This window comes from Lutjanus erythropterus, chromosome 19 (assembly GCF_056507025.1).
Source record: "Lutjanus erythropterus isolate fLutEry1 chromosome 19, fLutEry1.hap2, whole genome shotgun sequence".
Classification (NCBI taxonomy): domain Eukaryota; kingdom Metazoa; phylum Chordata; class Actinopteri; order Lutjaniformes; family Lutjanidae; genus Lutjanus; species Lutjanus erythropterus.
Genome location: NC_139335.1, coordinates 177,501 through 189,236, shown reverse-complemented (window position 1 = coordinate 189,236; position 11,736 = coordinate 177,501). Strand labels below are relative to the sequence as shown.

Sequence of the window (11,736 nt, the reverse complement as noted above, 5' to 3'; positions counted from 1 at the left end):
ATTGTGGGGTGTTCAAGATTTTAGAAACTCTCGCGAGATTTAAACGTGTTGTCTCTTCGTTGGTCTCGTCCTACAAATTAATGGCATTTAATATTGTGACTGTTGCTGGTTCAGGTGTGTTCAGGTCAGAAAACACCTGGTGAGGATTAAATAAAGTTCAGGTTTGGGGTTAACATGATCAACTCTCGCGAGATCGTCCCTAAGGCGACCCATAAAATGATCGCAGAACCTACAGAGCAGCTAATCGATAACAGGTGGATCGATTCATGTTTCCGGTGACACGTTATTAAATTATTCTTTTACAGAATTTATCTGTTTTATGACACTCAGATTACTCCACAGGCGTCATATTGGATAGAATTTGAAATGATATTGTGGTAATTTAAAGACAAACATAATAATAATAATAATAATAATAATAATAATAATAATAATAATAATAATAATAATAATAATGATAATAATAATAATAAAGAATCTTATTTTTACTTTTCATCATTTTTTAAACAAATTAAGGTGTTTTTTCCTTTGTAATGTTTTTGAATTTTTCAGTTTTTATATGACGTAATTTACTAATTTTTATTTATCCAAATGTTTTGCATACTGTTGTATATAGAGAGTTAGAATAAAAACAATAAGAACAAAGATGGTGTATTTCCTCAATAACTGCTAACTAATTAATAATTAAACCACAACAACAAAAGAATAATTAAATCACGTGTCTTTGTGGTGGGGAATATGAAGGGAAGGATGAGATCCAATACCTTTTTACTTGCTTATTTAATTTTTATTTTTCATTTCTCTGCTTTTTTTTTGTCCTCACTGCTATCACTGAGCTGTGCTGTTTTGTGTTCTTTATGAAAATTAAATAAAAATATTATTAAAAAAAAAAAAACCTAATTAAAGATAAACAATCTGCTGTGACGTTTAACAGCCACAGGAGGGCGCCAGTGTCTGACTTTTCTCTTTGATCATCAGAAGTTAGTCAAGAAAAACTCAGAAGGATTGAAAATGTTTAAAAAGTCATAAAACAGAGAAAACTACAATTAAATGAAAACAAACAAAAAAATTGTTGTAGAAAAATTCGACACAAGGAAACAATGAGAACATGAATAAACATGACAAACCTAATAAATAATCAATGACAATTACGTTTTAATGATCAGCTCATTAACAGGTTAATCAGCTGTTTGTTTTACAGACACGTGGTTCATTTCAAAACCTCATTAAGATTTCTGATCATTTTAGTTCAGCTCGACTTTTAACGGCTGCAGGAGCATCACTGACCGCCAATAATCGATCGATCGACTGCTGATAATCAGTCACTTCTCTTCTTCACTTCCTGTCAGCAAATAAAAGATGAATGAACTGTCATTCACGTGGTGATGATCTGGAACTGAAAAGAAGAATCAGTATTATTGATATAATGATCAAACCTAATTATCTGATAATATGTAAAATGTTCAATAACTGTTAAAGATACAACATAAATTCGTTGAAGCAGCTGATGGACAACATGAAGACAGACACACAGCAGCGTCCTCTGGTGGACAAAACACACCACAACACTGATGGAAATAATACACAAGAAGTTTCTGTTTGTTTCAAGAAGTGAAACACAAAATAAAAAACATTTTATTACAAATAACAGAACAACAATAACAGATCTGATCATTTTCATACGATAATGATACAAAATAAATAAATATGTGTAAAACTATAAAATATGAAATATATAAATAGATTATTTAATTGAAACTAATTTAAATATAAAATATATATTGAATAATACTATATGATAATACTTATAATAATAATAAAATATAATTTAAAAAATATATAAAAGATTATATCCATGATAAATAGGTCAGGAACAAAATCAAACAGAAATATATGATAATAAATAACAAAGAAAACATTTAAAAGCAATAAATACAAATAATAAATGATACAATGATACAAATTACTCATATAAATGTCAAAATATGTCAAATAAAATTACTGAAAGTATAAAAAACAAATCTTGTGAAAATTGTTATTAATAAACAAAATAAATAAATATTCATGTTTAATTATCTTTGTTAACTGATTCTTTCAAGAACATCACAAAGTTTTAGATATTTTTTTGCACAGATTAAATTAATAAAGAGACTGAAAGATGTCTTTGTTTGTTTGTTGCTTATTTATTCATTCATCATGTCGGTGATGACGTCACAGTGAGTGAGAAACTGTAAGAGTTTCATTTAAAAGTTTAGGTGAAAGAGAACAGTTAAGATAATTATGAGTGTGACGTGTTTCCGGTGTGTTTTTCGTCAGGTGACAGGTGTCGGGTGGGCGGGGCTTGTTTGCAGCTCGTGCTGTCTGGTCTCTGCTGATAGAGCTCGTGCTGTCAGGCAGAGAGCAGCGCGTGCAGACATGACTCTTCACAAACACCATGAAGGAGAAGAAGAAGAAGGAGGATGATGATGATGATGAGGGTTTGATCTTCTTCTTCTTCTTCGTTGTTATGTTTTCTTCTTCTTTTTTTTAATGACTCTGAGAAGCTGCTGGTCTCTGCTCTGGTTTTACTGGTTCCAGTTTTTCCGCTGAGCTTCATTAACTGACCCGCTGCTTCTGCTGACACACACACACAGTGAGTAACACACACACACACACACACACACACACACACACACACACACACACACACAGTGAGTAACACACACACACACACACACACACACACACACACAGTGAGTAACACACACACACACACACACACACACACACACACACACAGTGAGTAACACACACACACACACACACACACTAACACACACACACACACACACACACACACACACACACACACACACACACAGAAATAACATACTGTAATATAATCCAATATCATGTAATGTAATAATATAACATAATAATGTTATTTAACATGTTATAACATATATAAATATATATAATATATAAAATAGGGCGGAACAATGAATCAAAATTGTATTGAATTCACAATATGATCAACTGCGATTTTAAAATCACAGGAGGAGCAATATTTGATAAAAAGTACATTTTGTTTGTAAAATGCTTGTGTTGCTGTGGAGACGTGCTGACCTCATCAGAGTCTTCAGACTGAAGAAAACACCTTTAAAGGGCTGCAACTACTGATTATTTTCACTGTCAATTAATCTGTCAATCATTTTTAGGATTCATTGATTATTTGTTTGGTCCACTGTCCCATTAACAAACAGCTGCAGTTCACTTCACACACGTCACTGATAAAACACACAATTATAACATATATAAGAGAAACATCAAAGGTTTAATTTGACGCCGACACGTCTGTCAGTATTCACTGTCTCTCTGCTGACATGTTGACTTGTCTGTCTCAACTCTGAAGTTTGGACTTGATTCAGGACGTGTCTGCCTTGACTTGCCTGTGTGGACTCAGGACTTGAGTGCAACGACTTGAGTCTTGTGACTTGTTAACAATGACTTGGTTCCACTTCTGGATTAGTGCATCATTGTTGTTACTATGGAAACCTCAGTAACCAATGAAATCATTTAGTTGTTTTGATGATGTTAGATGAAAATCCTCCTGAACTCAGGCTTCACGTTTCAACGTTTTATATCAGTTTTAGTTGTTAATTAATTATTAGATATTTATCAGCTGTTTATTAGTTTATTTCAGAGTGAAGTTGTTTCAGATGTAAATATTAACAAATATAAACACAAATTAATTAATAGATCAGATTTAACAGTGTGAGCTGCACATCTTTTTAACAAAATCTCCTCTGGCAGCTCCGCCCACTCCTCTGACATCAGTGCGAGGAGACGACCCCCTGAAGAGGAGGAGGGTCTGAGCAGGATGCTGCCACGGACCACTGACGGACAAATCAAGAAAAGACCTGAAGAAGAAACAGAAGAGGAACAGTCTCCTCCTCTATCTCCTGTTACCATGCCAACCTCAGAGAACCCTCCAGCCAATCAGGATGTGAGCTCAGACTCGGGGGAGGAGACGTCGGCCACGCTGTCGGACTCCAACAGGGAGGTGTTACTGTGGCAACAGAGGGAAAAGGAGGAGGAGCGCGATGAAGAGGAGACGCAGGCGGTGGCGTCGTCTCCCGACGGACGATTCCTCAAGTTCAACATCGAGATCGGACGAGGTTCCTTCAAGACGGTTTACAAAGGACTGGACACCGAGACCACGGTGGAGGTGGCCTGGTGTGAGCTCCAGGTAACACACACACCTGTACACACCTGTTTCCATCTGTACTCACCTGTACACACACCTGTATACACACCTGTATACACACCTATATACACCTGTACACACACCTGTACACACCTGTTTCCATCTGTACTCACCTGTACACACACCTGTATACACACCTGTATACACACCTATATACACCTGTACACACATCTGTATACACTTGTACACACATCTGTATACACACCTGTATACATACCTATATACACCTGTACACACATCTGTATACATACCTGTATACACACCTATATACACCTGTACACACATCTGTATACAGACCTGTATACACCTGTACACACATCTGTATACACATCTGTATACACACCTGTATACATACCTGTATACACACCTGTATACACACCTGTACACACCGGTTTCCATCTGTACTCACCTGTACACACACCTGTATACACACCTGTATACACACCTGTTTCCATCTGTACTCACCTGTACACACACCTGTGTACACACCTGTATACATCTGTGCTCATCTGTACACACACCTGTACACACACCTGTATACACATCTGTACACATCTGTACTCACCTGTACATACATCTGTACACACACCTGTACACACACCTGTATACATCTGTACTCATCTGTACACACACCTGTACACACCTGTAAACCTGGAGTGGTATTGGACAGAGCCCTCAGAGAAGGTTCTGGGTAGAACAGTACACCAGTACACCATGGAAGGGTTCTCTGTAGAACCTCTCATAGGAGGTTCTGGGTGAAACCTTTCACAGATGTTCTCAGTGTAACTCTTAATGTTGGTTTTGAGTTAGAACTTACTGAAATGGTTCCACGTGGAACTTTTATACCAGAAACCAAAAAGGGTTCTCCTATGGGGACAAGTTGAAGGACTGTTTATGGTTCTAGTAAACACCATTATTTCTAAGCAGACTGCAGAGCTTTGATAATAACTTGTAGTCCTTTGTTCTTGTTGTGAGAATTAGACGTTCCTGTGTGTTGACTTGTTTGATTATTGTTTGATTATTGATCAGAAACTGTGAGGTGTTGACATACTCTGTGTGTGTATGTTCTCTTAATAAGCTTTTAAAGTCAGCCCCATCGTCATGGTAACGTTCACTGTGATGGAGGACCGTGGATCAGAGCAGATTAGACCAACAGAACCAACAGGAAGTACACATTCATTCATAAAGAACCTTTCAAAATAAAAGTTATAACACTGAATTCCACAAAATAAACAGAAACCTTTTTCTTCCTTTGAGTTGAAATCTGATCTGCTCAGTGTGTGTGTGTGTGTGTGTGTGTGTGTGTGTGTGTGTGTGTGTGTGTGTGTGTGTGTGTTATCTGAGGTCACAGAGAGACTGTATTGTTTTATTGGACGGTGACTGTGAGCTCTGATTGGCTCAGAATGAGGAAGTTCAGTGATAACTGAAACATTTATGACTCTTCCAGAGTGAATATTTAACTCACACACACAAATATTTCTATACTTTAACTTCAGCAAGAAATTAAATGTAGGACTTTTAGTTAAGTCCAGAGGTGGGAAGTAACTAAGTACTAATACTTTGTTTTTGTACTCAGGTAGGTTTTTCAAGTATCTGTTACTCGAGTTTTTATTTTTCTGACATCTGAACACAAATATCTGAACTTTCTCCTCCTCACATTTTATAAACAGACTCCTTACTTTAGTTTTAATGACTCTGAGGTGAATCATTGATTATTGATTATTTTGCATCATTGTGCGCCGCCTCCGGGTTCTCCAGGTTCTCCAGGTTCTCCAGCTTCCTCCCACAGTCCACAGACATGCAGGTTAACTGGTGACTCTAAAGTGTCTGTAGGTGTGAATGTGAGAGTTCGTCTGTCCTGTGATGAACTGACGACTTGTCCAGGGTGAACCCCGCCTCTCACCCAGTGTCAGCTGGGATAGACTCCGCCCCCCACGACCCTTCAGGAATAAGCGGTTACAGAAAAAGAATGAATGAATGAATGAATGAATGAATGGATGAATGGATGAATGGATGAATGTGCGCCGCCTTTCAACATCAAGACTGATTTCAACCTAAACGGACGAAACAATAAGACACAGAAAAGACGACTGACTGGTGGATCATCAGAGGACGTCAGACAGGACAGACGGGACGAGACGGAAAAACGATGGAACAAGATAAAACTACGATAAAGATGCAACAAGATGAAAAACTCTGTGGGTTCTATCCAGAACTGTTCCACTGTCTAAGGGTGCCCAGGAGTTCTTCTGAGGACTCCTCTAAATTCCAAGGGTTTTATGTAGAATACAGTGAGGGTGTTCTACTGAGAACCTTTTTATATTTGAAGAGTTTTATTTAGAACTCACCCACAGGGTTCTGTTGAGGATCCCTTTTTCATTGTAAGAGTTTCATCTAGAACCCACTCAGAGGGTTCTACTGAGAACCTTTATATGTTATGGTCCAAAGAACCCTTGATGAAAGAGTCCTTCAAGGATTTCAACAATCCTTAAAGAACTTTTCCTTTCAAAAAGGGTTCCTAAGGAATCACGAGTCTTACAGAGAACCCTTGATAAAGCCTTTCTTCACAAGCATATGTTTAGGAACTGGATAGAACCTCTGCCCTTCAGGAAGAACCTTTTTGGAAGAGTGTAGGGTTCTGTAGAGATCATGTATGAAGTTAGCTCTGGTTCCTCCAAAAACAGCCAATCAGAAGTCAGATTATTCAACACTGGCCTGCTATTGGTCGACTGCTGTGACATCATCACAGAAACCATCAAATGTTTCAATTTCACCCAAACTGTGTGTGTGTGTGTGTGTGTGTGTGTGTGTGTGTGTCAGATAACGAGTCAGCAGTGACTCAGCAGTTTGTTTTTCTGTACAGAGAATCTGATTGGACAGATGGCTGCTGGTTGATGTTGATAACAGCACACACACACACACACACACACACACACAAAGTTAAAGAGGTCAAAGGTCAGCTCTTCTCTGTGATGAACTTCCTGTTGTGTGTTTATGGTTCTCAACCTGCGGGTCGAGGACCTTCAGAGGTCACCAGATGAAACATTTAAATGATCAATGTATTTATTATTATTATTGTTACATTTTATTTTATTTGTCATTTGGTTTTAATTAATTCTAACTAATGACGAAATTAGTCACACAGTTGTTTGTTGTTGTTGTTGTTTGTTCAGTTATTTTTTTTATTTTCCAGATGATCTTATTTATTTAAACCAAAGTGAATCTTTGTTAATTTTTTTATTTATTGTTCAAAACCTCAAACACGTTGAAGTTTTTGTCACTTTTTGTCTGAAAAATTTCAAGTTTAACTTTATTAGTTTGAACATTTTCACTTTTAACTGATCAGTTAACTTTATTATTCTCCTCACAAACAACAAACAAACAAACCAGCACCTTTTAGAAACTTTCTTTGGCTTTTCCAAATAGGAGAACCTTTTTTGGTTCCTGGTAGGACCTTTTATAAAGGTTCCACCTGAAACTGTGGGATTTATCTGGAACCCACCCAGGGGATTCTATCAAGAACCCTTTTTGTATTATGGTCCAAAGAACCCTTAACAAAAGAGTTCCTTGAGAATTTCAATGATCCTTGAAGAACTCTGTCTTCCAAAAATGGTTATTCTAAATGGAACCCTCAGTCTTACAAAGAGAACTCGATGACCCATTTCTTCAAAAAAGGTTCTTCAGAAGCAGATGGTTCTTGAAAGAACCTCAGCCTTTCAGGAAGAACCGTTTTGAATCCCTTATTTGTAAGAGTGTAAAATACAGTCTGAGGTTTACACTACATCAGTCCTGTGTGTGTGTGTGTGTGTGTGTGTGTGTGTGTGTGTGTGTGTGTGTGTGTGTGTGTGTGTGTGTGTCCTGCTGATTTCCCATGATGCTCTGCAGTAATATGAGACGTTCTTGTGTTATCATGTCAGCAGATCGTCAGCCGCCTGTTGTTGCTGTCTGAAGTGTTTCTCGGGTGTTTCATTTGTTCCATCAGTGCAGCATCAATTTATTGATTAATTGATTAATTAATTGGTTAATTAATGTATTAATTGATCCTTTTGAACCCCTCAGACTCATCGTCTGAACAAGGCGGAGCGGCAGAGGTTCAATGAGGAGGTGGAGATGCTCAAAGCTCTGCAGCATCCAAACATCGTCCGATTCTTTGACTCCTGGAAGTCGATGCTCAGGGGCCACAAATGCACCATCCTGGTGACGGAGCTCATGACATCGGGGACCCTGAAGACGTGAGTCCACAAAAGATAGACAGAACCTGTTCTGCAGCTTTTATCTGCATGTCTGTAAAATGTGTTTTCACCCTAAAACACATTTTTGTCCAAATTCTGTCAGAAGTTTAGATAAATTAAACCTGAGACATCTGAAGTGTCACAGCAGCAACTGGTTTATCTTTTACCTTCTGACACATTTAGTTCCTGAATGTCCCACACACAGTTTAGTTCCTGAATGCCCCACACACATTTAGTTCCTGAATGCCCCACACACAGTTTAGTTCCTGAATGCCTCACCCTAATTTCAGTAGCATGGGTTACTGTTACTGTAACCGGATTATCCCCTGTTTTCCATGCCTGACTTCCTGCCCGTTCGACCAGCTCTGTGCCAATTGACACGCCATCCGTCGAAAATAGACCCGTTGCGTATTCTCCGCGGAGCGCCGAGCCGAGCCGCTTCTGGGACGCTGCTGAGACGCACCGCGGCGCTTCTGGTGTAAATTACAGCACTGACTAGAATGGGTTCTATTTCTTTGCGTGCCGCTGCGCAGCCGTTCCGCAGCGCAGCCGCGCCTGGTGTAAATGTGGGGTCAGACTCACCTGTAGTATCAGACTCACCTGTACGTGTTGTTTACCCTGCAGGTACCTGCGCAGGTTCCGTCAGATGAAGTTGAAGCTCCTGCAGCGTTGGAGCTTTCAGATCCTGAAGGGGCTTCAGTTCCTGCACTCGCGCTGCCCCCCCATCCTGCACCGAGACCTCAAGTGTGACAACGTCTTCATCACCGGACCCACCGCTTCCGTTAAGATCGGAGACCTGGGCCTCGCCACACTCAAGAAGGCCTCCTTCGCCAAGAGCGTCATCGGTAAGAACGTGGCGAGTACGGAGAGCCGGCCAGATCAAAAAAGTTCACTTTAACCTGCTGAAATGAAACAATTGCACTTTTTTCAGTTAGCCATTAGCAGTTAGCTGTTTCTTCATGTTGTGACTGGTGATGTGTTCAGGGACCCCAGAGTTCATGGCTCCAGAGATGTATGAGGAGAAGTACGACGAGGCCGTGGATGTTTATGCCTTCGGTATGTGCATCCTGGAGATGGCGACGTCAGAGTATCCATACTCCGAGTGTCAGAACGCTGCCCAGATCTACCGCAAAGTCACCACTGTAAGGCTCCGCCCACCTGAGTCCCATCCACTTCCTGTCTGTGTGCAGATGTTTGACGATGTGCGTTTGTGTCTCAGGGAATCAAACCAAACAGTTTCGCCAAAGTCAAAGTTCCTGAGTTGAAGGAGATCATTGAAGGCTGCATTCGAACCAACAGCAGCGAGAGGTAAACTGACCAATCGCAGCGCAGCGTTCACACTGTGAGGTGTCTGTCACACCTGCAGCTCACTGACTGAAGCAGCTCCACCTGCTGGATGCCCTGACTCACTGCAGTCACGCAACATGAACTGATCGTTTACCTCGATGGAAACAATCAGTCGTCAGTTAATTAGTATTGATTAGGACACGTGAACATTAGCAGCATTAGCTCAGAGTGGGGAGGATCTTTTATTCACTGATTTCACTTTTTAAACTCACTTTATTCAAGTTTTAGTCCCAGAAGATTTTTTTTACCATTAAAATGTTTTGTTGCTGTTATTTTTCCTCAAACCAGAGTCAATGAATCGATGATGTTTCATGTTACAGATCTTCATGACGAAATAAAACTTACAGACAATAACTGAACTAAAATGAACATTTCAAATAATTCAAACCTTTAAAAACTTTAGTGTGTGTCTGATATAAAATCTTCAGGGATGTGTTTTTTTTCCCAGGATGATGAAGGTATGACCTGCCCTTCTCCCCAGCTAACATGTAATGTTCCAATAACATTCCTGAAATCTTTCCTCAACACTGTAAAAACATTAAACAAATATTTTTTCAACAAGTGGAACCTTCCTTGTTGAAATTCCCAGAACATTTTGGGAACCTTCCTGAAACGTTCAACTAAGTTTCAGAGTGTTTAATCCTTAAATTAACTCTACAGTTGAAAAACCTGTTGTAACATGTGAGGTATGTTGTGGGAACATTCAACTAACCTTCACAGAACCCTCTGAGAACATTCTAGTAAACTTGAACAGTAAAAAAAAAAACTCTGGAAAGGTTACCATAACGATAGTTTTTCCGTAAGACAAGGGAATGTTCATGGGAAACATTCAAGTAACCTTTCTGGAACATTCAAATAACCTGTCAGAAAATTCTGAGAACATAACTGCATTGTTAGTTCTACGTTAGAGAAACCCTCTTTCTAATACGTTCTAAAACGTTCCTGGAATTTATAATTAACCTTCCAAGACCGTTCTGAAAACATAACATCAACGTGAATGGAAGAACTTAGATAACTCTGTGGCGGGCGGCGGGCGGCGGGCGGCGGGCGGCAGGTGGAGGCGAAGGGCTGGATGGGTGGTGGCTGACAGGTGGGCGGGGTCAGTCTCAGGCTTCAGCCCTATTGGTCACATGATGACGATTTGTCTCTCGGTTACTTCTGCAGGTTCACGGTTCAGGACCTGCTGGATCACCGGTTCTTCCAGGAGCAGCTCGGCGTCCACGTGGATCTCGCCGAGGACGACGACGGCGTGAAGGCGGCACTGAAGCTCTGGCTCCGGATGGACCACAACAAGAAGCTGCATGGGAAATACAAAGACAACAACGCCATCGAGTTCCTGTTCGAGCTGTACAAAGACATCCCTGAGGAGGTCGCACAGGAAATGGTACCTGCCTGATGACATCACACTGATGACATCACCTAGCGGGCCGGCAGCGGGCCTCACCTGTCTGTCTGTCTGTCTGTCTCTCAGGTGGTGCTCGGCTTTGTGTGTGAGGCCGACTACAAGCTGGTTGCCAAGGCGATCAGACACAGAGTGACGGCCATAAAGCGCCAGCGAGAGAAACGGCGCCGCCTGCAGGAGGAAGCTCTGAACCGCCAGAAGGAAGCCGGCATCGAGGAGGGGTCTGACCCCACCCCCCAACCACTTGAACCAACCAATCAGAAGCCTGTGGCTGCCATGAGCACCTCTGGTGGTGAGAAGGCAGCCAATCAGGTGTGTTTGAAGCTGTTTGATAAACCAATCAGCTGATATTTAATTTGATCGTTAATCAGAAAGTGAAGTCGTCTTTGTCCAATTCAAACTCACAGCTGGATTCAGCTGCTGGTTCAGATCCTGCCACTGCCTGGATACAAGCCCCGCCCTTGGTAACAGTGACATCATCTATAGTGTCATCCAGCAGCAGCCCAGTG

At 40.5% G+C, this 11,736-nt stretch overlaps 1 protein-coding gene across 2 annotated transcripts in view; it reads left to right on the top strand.

The window, feature by feature from the left end:
• Nucleotides 1-2,338: 2,338 nt before the first annotated feature.
• The window catches only part of LOC146308892 (serine/threonine-protein kinase WNK4-like), a 107,435-nt gene continuing 98,037 nt past the window's right edge, over nucleotides 2,339-11,736 (top strand). Inside the window, exons 1-9 of one of the 2 annotated variants that reach the window (XM_084744995.1) lie at nucleotides 2,339-2,632; nucleotides 3,793-4,228; nucleotides 8,306-8,478; nucleotides 9,103-9,323; nucleotides 9,463-9,620; nucleotides 9,698-9,786; nucleotides 10,990-11,209; nucleotides 11,297-11,539; nucleotides 11,635-11,736. The exon at nucleotides 11,635-11,736 is cut by the window's right edge and continues 94 nt beyond it. In XM_084744995.1, the coding sequence (XP_084601121.1) occupies nucleotides 3,860-4,228; nucleotides 8,306-8,478; nucleotides 9,103-9,323; nucleotides 9,463-9,620; nucleotides 9,698-9,786; nucleotides 10,990-11,209; nucleotides 11,297-11,539; nucleotides 11,635-11,736 (1,575 nt within the window). In that variant the 5' untranslated portion in view covers nucleotides 2,339-2,632; nucleotides 3,793-3,859. The remainder of the gene's footprint in view (nucleotides 2,633-3,792; nucleotides 4,229-8,305; nucleotides 8,479-9,102; nucleotides 9,324-9,462; nucleotides 9,621-9,697; nucleotides 9,787-10,989; nucleotides 11,210-11,296; nucleotides 11,540-11,634) is intronic. The other variant, XM_084744994.1, reaches the window with a different exon arrangement.